At 36.3% G+C, this 17101-nt stretch overlaps 2 protein-coding genes across 2 annotated transcripts; both read right to left on the bottom strand.

Annotated features, from left to right (window-relative positions):
- Positions 1-526: 526 nt before the first annotated feature.
- LOC149288692 (olfactory receptor 5AR1-like) lies at positions 527-1462 on the bottom strand. The gene has a single exon (XM_089491397.1). The coding sequence runs from the start codon at positions 1460-1462 to the stop codon at positions 527-529; it is 936 nt and encodes a 311-aa protein (XP_089347523.1).
- A 3528-nt stretch (positions 1463-4990) lies between these two features.
- On the bottom strand, positions 4991-5938 carry LOC149288691 (olfactory receptor 5AR1-like). Its single transcript, XM_089491396.1, has one exon. It carries the CDS (start codon positions 5936-5938, stop codon positions 4991-4993), a length of 948 nt encoding a protein of 315 aa, XP_089347522.1.
- Positions 5939-17101: the final 11163 nt, after the last annotated feature.

Here is a 17101-nt window from a genome sequence, read left to right as displayed (position 1 = left end):
TTAGCGCTGCGCTAAAGACAGAGCGGCAGGAGGGGGAGCGCTCTAATGGGTGCTCCTACCCAGGGCCGGACTGGGAATGAAAAGCAGCCGTGGAAACATTTGGAGACCAGCCCCATATACTTTATCTCGCGGACGAGCTCTTATACCCACACGCACCCCTTATACATACCCGAGTCACACTATTTGCCATATAAATAACTATAAAACATTATTTTTATCACATTATTTGCATTAAAATGCCAGAAAGCAAAAGTGTTAAAAGGCCCTAATAAATTAAATACATTACACATAATGGAATCAAAACATTTGGTACTGCAAACATTTTTAGATGTTCTATTAAAAATAGGCATGTTGCCGTACAAACCATAAAAATGAACTCCTGACACTACATAACCCAGACTTAGTAAATTATTTATGCCTTATTCACAAATTGTGTACAAACAGGTTGATTCTTAGATACTATGTTTGCTGTATGCATTTGCTTGTTGGCAGTCACTATGTTTGTTAAACACTTTCATTGATGTTTTCATGCACAAACCAGTTTCTCCTTAAGTTTCTTTAAAGCATTTTTAACTTCCTGATTTTTCAGAGTATAGATAAGAGGATTTAGTATCGGGACCAAGACAATGTAAAGGAGAGAAAAAAACTTATCCTGCTTTGGTGAATAACTTGAGGTGGGTCTCATATATGAAAACAAAATAGTTCCATAAAAAACAGAAATGCAGATCAGATGAGAGGAGCAGGTAGAGAACGCTTTCTGTCGACCTTCGGCTGATTTTATTTTTAGAATACTGGAAATAATAAATATATAAGAGGTTAATGTGAGAAGGAATGCAGGAACTGGAACCAGTGCCCCCTCAACAAAGGTTAGCATTTCTACAAAGAAGGTTCCACTGCAGGAGAGCTTCATCAGTGGTGGAACATCACAGAAAATGTGGTTTATTACATGGGAAGCACAAAAGGACATCTTTGATATCTGGACGGCATGTCCCACAGCGTCAATAAAACCAAAACTCCATGACGCAATGATTAACAAAGCACAGTGTTTTAAACTCATTAGTATAAAGTAGTGGAGCGGGTGACAGATCGCCACGTACCGGTCATATGCCATAGCTGCAAATAGAACTATTTCACTGAGAGTCAACGCTAAAAAAAGATACATCTGAGTTATACATCCCGCAAACGAAATGGTCATATGTTTTGTAAGGAGAATATTTAACAAATTTGGAAGAATGTTTGAAACATTAGCAATGTCAAAAAGTGAAAGGTTCATTAAAAAAATATACATAGGGGTGTGAAGATGAGGATCACACAGTATAACAACAAAAATGGTTTTATTCCCAACGATAATGATGACATAGCTGAACAAAAAAATGAAGAAAATCGTCAACTGGAGCTCAGGGACATTGGTTAATCCTTGGATTGAAAATTCTGTTACATTCTGCTTACCTCCAGATTTCATTTTCATATAGTATATTCTAAAATACAAATATATCTTTTATATATATATATATATAGAGAGAGAGAGAGAGAGAGAGAGAGAGAGAGAGAAAGAGAAAGAGAGGGAGAGAAAGAAAGAAAGAAAGAAAGAAAGATATTTGTTATATATCTATACACACCATATGGACCAAAGTATTGGGACACCTGACCAACTGAAAGCCTGGTTCCTAATATGAGTTCCAGTTCATCCGGAAGGTATTCGATTGGGTTGAGGTTAGGGCTCTGTGCGGCCAATCAATTTCTTCCACCCCAAACTCATCCAATCATGTCTTTATGGACCTTGCTTTATGTGCTGGAGTAAAAAAACAAACTTTTCCCACCAAGCTGGAAGCCGAGTATTGTCCAAAATGTCTCGGTATGCTGAAGGGGACATACCAAGTAGGCAAAAGTTCCCACAGAAACTCTCCAAAATCTTGTGGAAAGCCTTCACAGAATAGTGGAAGCCGTTATAGCTACAAAGGGGGACCAACTTCATATTAATGTCCATGTACTTAGAATGTGATGTCATCAAAGTCCCTGTTGGTGTAATGGTCACATGTCCCAATACTTTTGTCCACATATCCAGATTTCTATTTGATGCAATATTTAGGCCATTTTCATTAACATTCTAATGTAGATGTTCATACACAGCATGTTAATAGATGTGTTTGCCCTAATTCATAGTGATATCAGTGAGATACAACATTTCACTCTTCTGCATACTCCTCTCATTAGTAAATACACTGTTTTTGTTGTCAATCTGTTTCAATGACTCTTTCCGTATTTAATTTCGATTAAAAAAAAGGTAACAAGCGAAAGTTCAAGAGATTTATAATATAAAACAAGTTTTATCGTATTTGAAATATATTAAGTACTATTGTGATCAAAGAACAAAATCCTTCCTTTTTCTATTGAAAGGGTTTAAACAAATTTTGAATATTTAAAAAGCTATTCAATATTATATATATATTTAATTAGATAAGGAATATGTGAAACTAACACTTAATCATTTAATATTTTTTGCCTGATCTTGCTTAGATCTACCATTTAACCCTTTCAGTGGACATAGGTATAGAGTCCACATCCACTATTCCCGGTTAAATTAAAATTTATTATGACATTTTGCTGTCTAAAAGGAACACAGGTTTGTTGTATATTCTTATATACTTACTATATCTTTTTTATTTTTTCTTAATTAATTTGCCAACCCTGTGGCAAGCCAACACATTCTTATTCCCATTAAGTCCCATTTTTCCTTTAAATGAAGTTATTTTTTTTGGCCATGCTGTGCACACTAATTTCACATTGAACATGTTAAATAATGGATAATACATTTTTTTTTACCAAATTAGAAAACAATTGCCAAAAAACAATGATGTTAACAAAAAACGACTGGATAAATTGTAATAAGGTAATAAATGACTTTAATGATAACAATTATGTACCGTATTTATCGGCGTATAACACGCACTTTTATAACTAAAATACGAAGTGGAAACCCTACCTGCGTGTTATACGTCGATAAATCCTAGAGCTGCACGATTTGCAGCCGCGTCTCCCTCTCTTCCGGTCTGGGCGGGGGTGCTTGTTATACCCCGGTGCGTGGTATGCGCCGATAAATACGGTATTTAATATGAAACAAAAAAGTACAAAAAAAATAAAAAAAATAAATGTGATGCATACAAAAATTTAATGAGTGTTTGAATTAAAGTATTTTCTACTGTTTTTTTCAGCTTCACCAAATCTGTAATTGCTTAATAGAGAAAATAGAAAATATGCATAACAATAACCTAATTTTACAGGAATATATCAGCTTAAAACGAATATAATTTATTAACAAATTACTTTTAAACTGCTATTTTGGGTAGGGCCTATTCAGCATTGTTATGTTTAATTCCTGCCAAATAGCTATTTTCAAATTTTTCATATGATTAACAAAAAAAAGGAAGAAGAAAATGTGTGATCTGTAGGGAACTCCAGTTCCTGCGATAATATAGGTTTTTTTAGCCCCACTAAATTAAGCTAGAAATAATGTAACATAGTAACAATTTAAATATAAGTAGAATAATAATGATAGCATATACATACTAAAGCATATACAGTACGTAACCTTTTGTAAGGCCAATTCCAATGACACCGACAGATAACTTGGTCCTCTTTTATAATGTTTGAAAGGGAATGAAAAATCCCTCGGAGAATGCAAAGTTTAGCAAGTAAAAAACAAAGTGTGAGAGTTGGTGATGGTACAGCAGGTGCTGCCACCTGGGGACACCTAGTTGGATTTTGCACTTTGTACTTTACAGAGCAAGGGACTGTATTTCGATGTTTTGTAATGTGTTCAGTCTAACTTTATTTTAATAATAGTTTTTATACAAGTGCTGTATGAAGTTAAAAAATTTTAAAAAAAAGCTAGCAACCATTTCTGGCCTAGGATGGCAGGTCTAGAGGTCAATCAGGTAGACCTCTGCTCAATGGGTCGGTTGCAAAGGAGATCCCCAACCACCCTTTTAAGCTTACAGTCCATTATGAGGTTGTGAGGCAATGAGACAAAAGATGATTTGATTGTAGCCAAGGTCATGTTGAGAAATCCGCAGCCTGGAAATATCGATGGTGGGGGACATTTCTATCAGAATGTAGGTTGGTAGATGTTAAGCGGATGGGTTGGCTGCTTCTTTGAACAGGTGGATATACACTTATTTACCAAATAATTTACTAACAACAAAAAAATCTAGAACAATTAAATTGTACTTATTACTAATTATAGACTTATGCAAGATGGGGAAAAAACACTTAAAATGAATGGATTTTTTTGAGTATGGAAACACCATGTGTCTTGGATTGTCATCTGCCTATGAAAAGGCCAGATTTTTTCCACAAAGGTACTACTACCACTTTTCTGCATACATTCCCCAGTGGACTCTTACACAGATAGTGAAAAATAAATAAAACTGCTTGTTTCTCCACACTCCATGATGGTTGACAGTACTATCAAGGAAGGGCAATTGCAACCAATTAATAGAATCAAAATAGGTTTTCTAAAATATTGTGCTGTTTTCTTCTTTTAAATTGTGTTTGTATAAGCATAGAATGTGAGAAACATTACTTTAAAAGAACCTGAAAGAATATAATTGGCCTTAACAGGTTGCATGGATGTGTCAGCTATGCTTCGGTATTGTTTTCAGTATATTTTTTTAATGCAGTCTAGTTACTAAGAGGTTGATTGGTCAGTTAAATTAATAAATGTATGTGAGTGCATACCAATTTACACTTTCAAACCTGTAGGCGAGGGCATGCAATTTGAAGGATCACTCACATTTTCTCATCTGCAACTCGCAAAATTTTAAAAACCTCCCATCACAGGTTAATATCTTTCAACAATGTAAATTTAAAAAACAAGTTGAAAAAATGAAAAGTGGTCCCCCTACTGTAGACCCTTCAGCAAACAAAGTGGAATCAATTATAAAACAGTAACATTAGTGAGATATTCTTTCATAGATCAATTTATTTAGACTTATTTGAATTTTTCAACAAACATTGCCTTCTTCATAAGTTTCCTTAAAGCGTCTTTAACATCTTGGTTTTTTAAAGTGTAAATAACAGGGTTTAGCAAAGGAATCAAGACAACGTATAGAAGGGCAAAGTATCTGTCCTGTCTTGGAGAGTAGCTTGATGTAGGTCTCATATACAAAGATATAAGAGTTCCATAAAATATAGTTACGCATGTGAGGTGCGAGGTACATGTAGAAAATGCTTTACGTTGACCTTCTGCCGATTTTATTTTCAGAACAGTGGAGATAATAAACACATATGAGGTTAAGGTAAGAAAAAACGCTGGGAATGCTATAAATGTACCATCAAATACATTTAAAATATCCATTTTTGAGGTGTCACTGCAGGAGAGCTTCAGCAATGGTGTAACATCACAAAAAAAATGGTCAATGATATGTGAGCCGCAATAAAACATTTTCGATACAAGAACGGCATGTCCAATGGGATCCAGAAAGGCGACGGTCCACGAGATTACTGCAAATGCTGTTGTGTGTCTTAAATCCATCATAGTTAAATAATGAAGGGGGTGACAGATGGCCACATACCGATCGTATGCCATAGCTGCAAGCAGGAGAATTTCAGTGGATGTCAGAGATATAAAGAAATACATCTGAATGATACATTCTAGAAATAAAATAGTCTTGTGCCGTGTAAGCAGAATATTTAATAACTTTGGTAGTATGTTCGAAGCATTGGCGATATCAATGACCGAAATGTTCATCAAAAATATATACATGGGGGTGTGAAGGTAAGAATCACACAAAATAACCAAGAAAATTGTTAGATTGGACCCGATAATGATACAGTATACGAAGAGAAATAGTGAAAAGATCGGAAGCTGAAGTTCTGGAATATCAGTAAATCCTTGAATTTTAAAAACTGTCAGATTTTGCTGTTTTTCAGATGTCATTTCCTGCTTATAATAAAATGTTAGATGTTATTTATTTAGTGAACAAGGTAAACTTGGGCAAATAGCATAAGCACCTTTATTGTGAAATCATCACTGCTTTAGTTTGGATTAGCATTTATCTTCCATGCATCCAAATTATTAAATAAAAATGTATTTATAGTGATAATATTTTGCACACTTCTTTTATATGCAGAGTATTTAATAATTCTAATAAAAAGACTGTTTTAGGTTTGTATATGCAGAAATGCAACATAATTATGTGTCAGACTGCAAATAACAAACTCACACAGAATTTCATACAGAAGTAATCTCTAAAATAAGACAGACTTGGGTAACTAACTCAGTAACACTGTAACAGCTTTAATAGCCTTTTCATTTTGAAACTAAGGTGATTTCCTCCCCAATATGTTTAAGTTTTGCAAAGAACATAAACAAAATTCAAATAAGGTTGGAAAATATGTATCGCAACCCGTATATAGCCCGGGACAATTGTATGTAATTTTGTCTAGAGCTACAGCTGAAAAGGCAGTCAAGGTGAAAATTCTTCAAACCCTCACTCAGGGTTACTTGGTACCCTCAAGTAAAACAGTTTATAGCCCAAATTTTGTTTACAAAGAGATTTGTAAAAGCTATCATACTGCCCACTGTCTTCACTGTTCCGTGGTCTATATTATCTAGTACAAATACTAATATTTACTAATACTAATAATAATGGTAACATCATTGTTACCATTAGAAATGTATTTATTACCCCTTTCTAATTTTTACAGTAAGTTTTTGTTAACATCATTGATTTATGGCAATTGCTTTCTAATTTGTAAAAATAAAATAAAATTATGTACTCATTATTTAACACTTTCAGTGTGAAATTGGTGTGGACAGCCTGGCCAAGAATCTGACTTCATTTAAAGGCAGTTAGAATAACGCGGGACTTACTAAACAGAAATGTGTTGGCTTTCCACAGGGCTGGCCAACTAATTAGGAACATTATTAAAAAAATAATAATTATATATATATATATATATATATATATATATAGTGAGTTAGATTTGTTAATTAAAGAATATACAATAAATCTGTATTCCTTTCTGACAGCGATTAGTTTTTTCTTAATCTCTACTTATCTGTAATGTCATCATTTTATATAATTTAACTAGAAACAGTGGCTGTGGACTCTATACCTATGTCCACTAAAAGGGTTAAATGATAGATCTAAGCAAGATCAGGGAAAAATATTAAATGTGCTTCCTGCCTTTTGTTATAATTAGTAAATCAATCCTACCATGATCTTAGTAAGAATCGCTCTGGTTATATGTGAGTTGCTACCGAACCCATCAAAGTATTTTTGTGCTTCTTCTGTAACGTGTATATGGACTACGACTTTCAATCCATGCTAAAAAATCACAGATTGCTTTTCAGTACCGCACAATACAATAGAAAGAAAAATACATTAAATAATAAAAAAGGGTCCTCTGGTTACAAATGTTTAACCGTAGCACCTGTTAAATACTATTTATGTTATATTTTAAATATTCTGGAGAATAGCCATCCGATCTATAATAGAATGTAATGAACGAAGCTGAATTTATTAAATGTAACCAGTTCTGGTTATCTAGTTCATACCTGCTGGCTTTAAAAATGGAACCTGAGGCACAATGGTTTTTTAATCTTTCATGTTCCTTCATTAGCACTTGTGCGGCAGATCCTGTCTACCAGTGTGCTGCTGCAGGCTGTCGGCTGCCGGTAGAGCGCAGCTGCATGTACTCGTTTAACGGCCACTGGCCTTAAAGTGCCAGGGTGAATTCTACTCTTCTGTCCAGTTGTACTCATGATAGTTACTTAAAACAATCTTACTTTCAGAATGCAGAATACATACCCCATGTAATGACAGTTCTAATGATGTTGATAGAGCCACGTTGTTTCTGTGAAACCCAGCAAAATAGCAGGCAGGGGAAATGCTGCAAGAAGGAACAGTGATTTGAGGATCTTTTATACTACGTAGCAAAAGAAATTAACCCCCAGAGACTGAAAAGTTTAAAAAGTTAGACTGTGTGTAGGTGTGACCAAGAAAAGAACTGGGATTGTTCCCAAGGCCCACCTAGTCGCACATAGTGACCATCAATACACATGGTATTAGGCAGGATCAATAACTTTTTTTTATATAATCTACACATCTGATGTACAGTCACGTGACGTGATTTTTTATGCGCTATATACTAACAAACATATTTTTTTACTTTTATTAGTGAAAATTAAGATTTTTTTCTTGAGAAATACTGTATATTTAGTTTTAAAAAAATATATATCTTTTAATAAAATAAATGCATATTCTCGTAGTGGACTCGAACTCTGGGTCCCTATTGCAGAGGTGCACGTAGGCAGGTGCATGTGGTTTAACACACCCAGGCTCTCTGACTTGGCCGCCCCAAGCCCTTTTATTTATTTATTTTTTTTAAAGCGAAAGAGAGAGAAAGGGGCGCCGAGTGGTTTTCGCTTACCAAGCTGTCAGTACCCGCTCGGCGTCCCTCTCTCTCTCTCCTCTGCGGCGAGTCTTCCTGTTCGGTCTCGGTGCCGGCTTGTAATGCTGAGTGCCGGAAGATTTCCGGCGCTCAGCATTACAAGCCGGCACCAAGACCGAACAGGGAGACTCGCCGCAGGACTGCTGAAAGGTAAGTACAAGGGGGGGGGGGGGGCGGCAAGGACGGAGGGAGAGGAAGGGTAGATAAGGGGGGGGCGGCATTTTAAAATTCGCCCCAGGCAGCATTTTGCCTTGGGCCGGCCCTGCATACTGGAGTCCAAGAATGAAGTCAACTACCCATGTGCATACATGGGAACTCTCAAGTCCTGCTTCCTGGGGTCTTCTGTTTAGTTTCTTTCTTCTCCAGGTATGGAAGTAGCCCACCCACTCCCTGCTTTAGTTCTGCCTACTCTCCATCCACTTTCTCTCCCAAAATTGACATTCTAGGGCAAGCCAAGTCCCTCTCTATTTCTTTAGCAAGGATATATCTGCTAGGAAACAGAAAGCAGATGAAAAACACAAAATCCAAGAAAAAATGTTTGGTACGGGTGTCAGTAAGTAAGCTCATGAATCTACATTTTAATGAGTATAATTATAAATGTGTACATTTCGCACTTGAAGAATTAAGATTTGCGTGCATTTTTTCTGAATATAGTTCAATTTTAGATCATCTGGTATCTCCGTTTAAGCTCCTTTGGGCATTTAAATAATAATTAAAAAAAACATTAGATTTTCCATCTGTAATTTGAGAGCATTCTTTTATCTGTTAATATTAATAATTACAATAAATTGATGGTATTTTATCAGGTTAAATTAAATTAAAACTTTAGCACACAGAAGGCAAGAATACAATTCTTAATCCTTTGGGGAAGTTCTGTATCAATTACATCCATATTAAATTAAATGTGAAGAAATTTGATACACTTTTATTATATAATTAACATGGATACACATTGGTGATGCCAAGGGTCACAAGAGAACATTTCAGATATTTCTCTGCAAATAACATTTAACCATTTCAAAAATGACCTTTTTGATGGATTAATAAAACTATTGTAATCATAATAATTCTCCAAGTTTTTTCTGTGAGTTATACAAGCAGGATACAAGTTTTGAAGATGCTCTAGTTTCCTTTCTTAGGAAAAACTAAGGGCTAACAATATATATATATATATATATATATATATATATATATATATATATATATATACGGCCTGGAGGTAGAAGATATACACTGTATCTTGATTGTTTAAAGAAAAATGGCTATTTTTTAGGATAATCTGTTACATACCCCAAAGAAAAGTTTGCTCTTTGCTGCGAATCTGGTTCGTCTATGTCCTAGTGAGCGTCAGCGCGAAGCTTCCAAAACGCTGCAGAGGATTTATCCTCGTATTTATTACTTGCAACTATGTCCCCTAGACAACATAAAGTTCATGCTTCTATTTGGGTCTTGGAAGAACAAGATGTTAATTATAATGACATTTAGCATTAACTAGGTATGTAGGGAACCAATTTTTTGTTACCATGTCCTCTATTTTATAGAAACTTTATATTATCAATATTGTTTGGCTATATGCTAAGAGCCATATGGATTAACCATTTGAAAGCACCCCACATAAAGCACGTCCCTCTCCCCCCAGCCCAAGCTCCTTAGCTCATAGGAGATGCGTTTGGCCAAGTACATCTTCTCTGCCTGCGCGGAAGCGGTTTACTCTCCACCAATTGGATCCAGCGTTGGCGCAGCAAGAGGTAAAGATGGAGGTTTGGGAATATTTTTAAAAAGCACCTATCTGCAGCATAAACATTGGAGATTCCATCACACTATATGACCATAAACTGCTTCACCTGCCCCTATGTCAAAATACCCCAAATTCAGTCCGATCCAATTTTTCACGGCTATATTGCTTACCAAGGAACTCAATCAGTTGGCAAAAACTCGAATTTTCCAAAAATGAAACAGCAAAATCTTTTTTTAAATGTATTTTTAATCTGATATTAGTAATAAAAACGGTGGGAGTTCCCTCTTTAGGATGTTATTTATTTCATTTGTATTTTATTTGTATTTTAAAAAATAAGAAAAACAAACAAAAAAAACCTTGCATTTTTCAATTATCATTGTTTTTATGATAATTGCAGTTTATTGAATTATTCATCTTACATCTGACATACTGGGTTAAATAAGTTTCCATTATCTGTAATACTATTCCATCATAGTATTAGCATTTAGACACTGAAAACCCGCAAGGTATCCTAAGAAAATCACGTATAAAGCCTAGCTGTGGGTGCGTGTCATAGGCTGAACAACCATTAACCCATTGTACAGCGCTGCAGAATATAATGGCACTATATAAATTAATAATTAAAAGAAATAAACTGTTTTGGGGGGGTACCTTTTGAAATGGATAGGACCCTGTAAGATTTTTCTGTATGAAGTTTAGGTGGGAGCATAAAAACTCATAGCCTTCATGATATTACATTTTCAACTATTATAATATTATAATCGAGAAAAAAAACTGATACAAACATTTAATGGAATATGAATTCGAATATATACATTATCATCTGATTTATTCAGTTTTATATGAAAGTACAATTTAAGAGAAATTTAGGTAAAGTTCATAACATTTAAACTCGATCACCACTCTCTTGTCTCCAAGTATCCAAACTTCCATTCATTTTACCATTTAACTTTGATCTCTCACTTTGTTGGCGTAATTTTAATTTGTTGGCTGCGAACTTCTAAAAGCAAATTAGATTCGCACCAAGAGATAAACAGAGTACTGGGAATATTCAAGAGATTCCCCGTCTCAGGTGTGTTGTGTTTCACCTGGACTTAAACAGAAAAGTTTCACTTTATAAAGATGTATTAAGTTTAACTGCTTCCCGAGTGAATACCTGATTTATAGAACTTACTAATTGCTTAACTTCCATTCAACTTTAAAAATGATCTATTCCTTAACTTTATTTATTTTTAAAACATAACTTGCAATATAAATTATTACTAATTAATAGACTTGGGCACCAGGGGGCTCTTCGTGTTCGTCTTCGTGCTCGTCTTCGGGGGGAAAAAAATCTTCGTATTCCGCGAATATTCGCCCGTTCCTGTCTTCTCTTCGGGCGAATATTCGTTTTTTTCTTCGTTTTTTCCGGTTAAGGGGTTAATACGGGGTTAACGCAGCTCTGGCGCCAGTACTTTAAATGTGTGTATCAGCAACTCCATTGGTCGCCAGCAGGGGGCCTCCTGCTGTCGACCAATGATCACAGTACCATATATAGCTAATATATTCTCGGGCAGAATATTCTGCTACTCAGTGTAAAACCAACAGAGGGCAGCATTCTGTCCGATGATATATTAGCCATATGTGGCAGTGTGTTAATTTTCATTTATTAATTATTTAAATAAAATATATTTCCATGATCCGCTGGTCTCCCCACTGCAACAGTTAAATGTCCGCACTCACGGACATTAATTTTGTCGAATTTACAAACTCTTTTTTTCTATTTATTTTGGGGTTTTTTTGTATTAAACTGTTAGACGAAAGGATCATGGGAATAAATGCAAATGAGCACACGGCCCCATATGGCTTATATATCTTTGGACAGAATGCTGCCCTCTGTTGGTTTTACATTAAGTAGCATATGTTTGAAATCCAAAGTTATTCTGCTACTCAACGTAAAACCAACAGAGGGCAGCATTCTGTCCGAAGATATATTAGCCATATGTGGCAATGTGTTCATTTTCATTTATTAATTATTTAAATAAAATATATTTCCATGATCCGCTGGTCTCCCCGCTGCAACAGTTAAATGTCCGCACTCGCGGACATTAATTTTGTCGAACTTCCAAACTCTTTTTTTCTATTTATTTAGGGTTTTTTTTGTATTAAACTGTTAGACTATGGCTAATATATCTTTGGACAGAATGCTGCCCTCTGTTGGTTTTACGTCGAGTAGCAGAATAACTTTGGATTTCAAACATATGCTACTTAATGTAAAACCAACAGAGGGCAGCATTCTGTCCAAAGATATATAAGCCATATGGGGCCGTGTGCTCATTTGCATTTATTCCCATGATCCTTTCGTCTAACAGTTTAATACAAAAAAACCCCAAAATAAATAGAAAAAAAGAGTTTGGAAGTTCGACAAAATTAATGTCCGCCAGTGCGGACATTTAACTGTTGCAGCGGGGAGACCAGCGGATCATGGAAATATATTTTATTTAAATAATTAATAAATGAAAATGAACACACTGCCACATATGGCTAATATATCTTCGGACAGAATGCTGCCCTCTGTTGGTTTTACGTTGAGTAGCAGAATAACTTTGGATTTCAAGCATATGCTACTTAATGTAAAACCAACAGAGGGCAGCATTCTGTCCGAAGTTATAGTAAGCTATTTATACTAAGTTAAATGTCCGTACCGGCGACTTTGTTGGTCGCTGGCACTGACATTTAACTGACACAGTGGGGAGACCACTGGTGTCCCTGCTGTGTCAGTTAAATGTCCGTACCAGTGACTTTGTTGGTCACTGGCACGGACTTTTAAGTTAACTGGTGCAGCAGGGTCCCAGGTTGCTTTTTTTTTCTGCCTAGCAACTAGTGGTAAGGGGCCGTGCGAGTGAGCCTATTGGTCGCTTGCACAGCCCTTTACCCTACAGATTTCTGCTCCCATTATCCAACGCAGCATTGCAGGGGTTAACGGGAGCGGAAATCAGGAATTAAAAAGGCTGTGCAAGTGAGCCTATTGGTCACCTGCAGGGTCTTCCTCTGGCATCAACCAATTGTTTGATGCCAGAGGAAGACCCTGCAGGTGACCAATAGGCTCACTCACACTGCCCTGTAACCCCTGACGACGAACCTTCTGATTTCCACTTCAGTCAACTCCCGCGATGCTGTGAAGATAAGGTAAATTAGATGGGGGAGGGACCGGGTAGATTAGTAGACGAAGGCGAAGATTCTTCGTGTGTGAGTCTTCGTCTTCGCCTACGTTTTACCTGCACTGTCTTCTCTTCTTCATGTCTTCGGAACGAACACGAAAACGCACTCTTCGTGTTCGTTTTCATGTTCGCCCGAAGACGAATGCACAAGTCTACTAATTAATAAGATGTGTATGTAATAGATTGTAAGCTCACAAGAGCAGAGCCTACTTCTCATTCTGTACTAAATTTACTATATTATTGTTAATTTTCACTCCGGCATATTGTAATATTGTTATGAAATCTCTATTTAATCACTTATAAGATGACATGTAATCTTACTATTTTTTTTAACTATTTATTTCACTATTTATACCTCATTAAGATTAAAATCATTTCGGACAAATTTTTAGTTTTTGCCGCATTCAGGCAACAAATTTGATTTCCGCCCCTTTCAGCTCAGGGGAGGTCTCTGACACCTTCTGGACTCACTTTTTATTATAGAAATTTTAAAAAAGGACTTCCCATGACTAGTGAAGCACCCCGGCCTAGGCTGACTAGGCCCAGGCTTAGGGTGGCAGGTCCAGGGGGGCAGCAATCCTCTGGTACAAAACCAGGAGGGCAGATTGTCCTTTAAAGCCCCCCCCCAGTGTCTCGACAAACAATGGGCCGGTTACAAAAGAGATCAACTCAACCTATTTACGCTATGGAGACTGTGCGGGCTCAGCATACCCTCCATGGACGCCATTAAAAGGTAATGAGCACTGATCTCCCCGATCTCGGCCCAGTCAAAAGTTCTAATGGGCCGGTTGGAGAGATCAGTGATTATTTACCAGTGGCCCCCTTGGACCGGCCACCATGGGAATGCACCTCTGATTTTATGAAATTCTTTTATGAAATATTTGTCATTTGCTCTGTCGAACTTGTAAATCAATTCACTCAATTTCAAATAATTTGCCACAGCTAGCGTTAAATACATTACATTTTGATATTTATTTCACAGGAAGGCAGACTGTTCGGCTTTCATGTGGCACAATTCCCTCTATTCCCTGTTTCTATAATGTATAAGGGAAAATTATTGCGGGCACTCAAAAAAAAAATCCTTATAGGAAGTCTCTAACTAAACTGTAATAATTATGTTTCACAAAATTGGTTTTGAGGAATTGTCGATACTGAAAAAAAAAAAGCTGTAGAAATAAGCTGATTTTTTATGAGACAGAAATAACGATGATTTGGATACATTTCATAAATGTAGCAGCATTAAAAAAAACATTTTATGTACACTTTTTAAAAAAAAATTACATTTATATGACAAAGTACTCTAGGAGTTGTTGGAAATGTATGTTACGCTTGTGTCATCTTGTGGTGAAATGCCACCATTAGGCTAGGTTTCCAATTGGGTTTTTTATGCTAAAAACGCCCATAAAAACGCCAATAGCGCCACCTGGCGTTTTTTTAGTGGAAAAATGCAGCAGCCAGATGTTAGCTGTTTTTCAATAGGAAATCGCAAAATGCCATATCCACTTGCCGTTTTTCTGTCTGGCGTTTTTTTAGTCCTCTTTGGCGTTTTTCTGCTTTTTTGGGCTCTGTGGCAGTTTTTCAGAATCGCAGCATGTTGACGCTCTGGCGTTTTTTCAAGGAAATCTTGGCGTTTTTCTCCAATAGAAGTCTATGGGAGAGAAAAAACGCCATGAAAAAGCCATGTGGGTTTATTGCCTTGGCGTTTTTTATGGCGTTTTTTCCACAGTTACAATGCAGAGGATGGACCCAGTATCTGTGTGTCCTACGAGAAATAGGCGGGAAACAAACAGTTTCACACAAAACAAAGTCCTGGACTGGTTCATATTGAATTTTACACCATTTGGAACAAACATGCCATTACAAACAAACATACGCGACGCATCAACTGGATCCTGCGTGCCAAAAGCAACAGCAAACAATTTGCACCATCATTTGGGGCCAATCTTCCTAGAGGAGCAGACATTCGGAATAAAGCATGCCTTACAAACCACAGAAAAGAGACAAAGGGGTCTACCAAGTAAATGACATCGGGGGCAGATACTCGCCATTTATCCGAATCCCTTTTAGCTGGGTGAAACTTCTAACTTGTAAAGGCTGGAAAAACTGCCTAAGGTCAAAAAAAGCAATTTCCACAGAAAGGCTAAAACGCCAGAAAAAACTCCAGAAAAAAACGCCAAAACGCAGGTAAATGCAGTGGCAGTTTTCTTGGCGTTTTTCATCAAGAAAAAAAACGCAGGACAAAAACCCAAGTGGAAACCTAGCCTTACATAAGTTCTATTGAAAAAATCAAATGAGTGGTTACTAAAATGTTTAACCCTTTAAGGTATTATTTGAAGCATATTATTTTTATTTGTTATAAATTATTTTATTATTATTATTTATATCTACTTATATTATTTTGTTAGTGCTGACCCCATGACTTTTTCTATGGTTGTTTTCAAGAGGTTCTTCAGCAGCTTATTTATATTATTTTACTTTCTACACACAAGTAGGGCATTCTTTTATACTATATATACTGTGTATATATATATATATATATATATATATATATATATATATATATATATGCAGTCTGTCATTTGATATGAAATAAATTTTAAAAAAAATGTTTTACTTGTTATAACTTGTATTCAGCTATTGCAAATGAGGGATAAAAACCTAAATATAGGACAATTATTAGACGGTATGCAACTGTGAATATTTTTCCATAGTGTAATATTTTTAAATTCAATATTCTGAAGGTCTACTTGCAATGGCGCTCACAGATCTCAAACCCACTACATAAAACAATATGTTTATATCAATTTACTGGTCAACACCATCCAAATTTAAAATTAAAAGATAAAATTGCTTTTCAAACTCTGTTTTGTATTTCTAACCGGGGATATGTGTTACTGCTGAAAAAAAACACCAATTTATGTTCAGCAATATGGCCGACATCCATGTGGCTGGCCTCTCTGATTCCTGCCTCTCCTCCTGGGGCAATAACGCTAGCAGGATGGGAAGATTCCGTTCAGAATGCAATTCTAGAAAGACAAGGGATATAGTAAAACAATTTAGTAGAGAGGATGAGAGGACAGAAGAGAAAAGGTAGACAAGCATGTTATCGGTGTAGAGGTGGTAGTGGAATCCTAAAGAAGGATTTAGGAGGTGTAGGAAAGTAGAGGTCCCCAGAACTGAGCCCACCAACCGAGAGATAAGTGCCAGAGAAGCAGATACTAAGTCAGAGAGGTAGGATTTGGACCAGGATAGAGCCGCGTTTAGGATGCAAATAGAAGGAAGGGTCTGCGGGAGGACGGGGGAAGCCTACTAAGAAAATTAACAAGGAGAAGTGTCTCAGTAGAGTGTTGTGGACAGACTGCAAATGGTTGAGCAGAGAGTTAGAGGAAGAAAGGAATAAGTAAAGCAATTGTAAGTTAAACATTCCACGAGTTTGTTAATAAATGTAGATAGCACATTCAACACAAGTAGAGCTATAGGTTGTGTTTGGATTTCAATTTTACTTTATTGTATTCCCGTTAGAGAAGATGGCGAGTGGTCACAAACCGACCAGTGACTATTTTTTTTTGTCTCCAGTGGAAGCCTGTACAGAAATGGAACTTTATTGTGGAACATAGAAGTAGGACACGCTAAAACCCCCAAAACTCAATACCTCCTTGACAGGAAAGGCCTTTGTATATCTGACACCCAGTAGAAGCCAGGAAAA

This window comes from Sceloporus occidentalis, unplaced genomic scaffold (assembly GCF_023333645.1).
Source record: "Sceloporus occidentalis isolate IW3139 unplaced genomic scaffold, rSceOcc1.0.p SCAF_50, whole genome shotgun sequence".
Taxonomy (NCBI): domain Eukaryota; kingdom Metazoa; phylum Chordata; class Lepidosauria; order Squamata; family Phrynosomatidae; genus Sceloporus; species Sceloporus occidentalis.
The sequence above is the reverse complement of the archived record's forward strand: the minus strand, read 5'-3'. Positions and strand labels throughout refer to the sequence as shown.

Excerpts from the sequence above, each read along its gene's own strand:
- LOC149288692 (XM_089491397.1), bottom strand. The coding sequence starts at position 1,462 with ATGAAATCTGGAGGTAAGCAGAATGTAACAGAATTTTCAATCCAAGGA.
- LOC149288691 (XM_089491396.1), bottom strand. The coding sequence starts at position 5,938 with ATGACATCTGAAAAACAGCAAAATCTGACAGTTTTTAAAATTCAAGGA.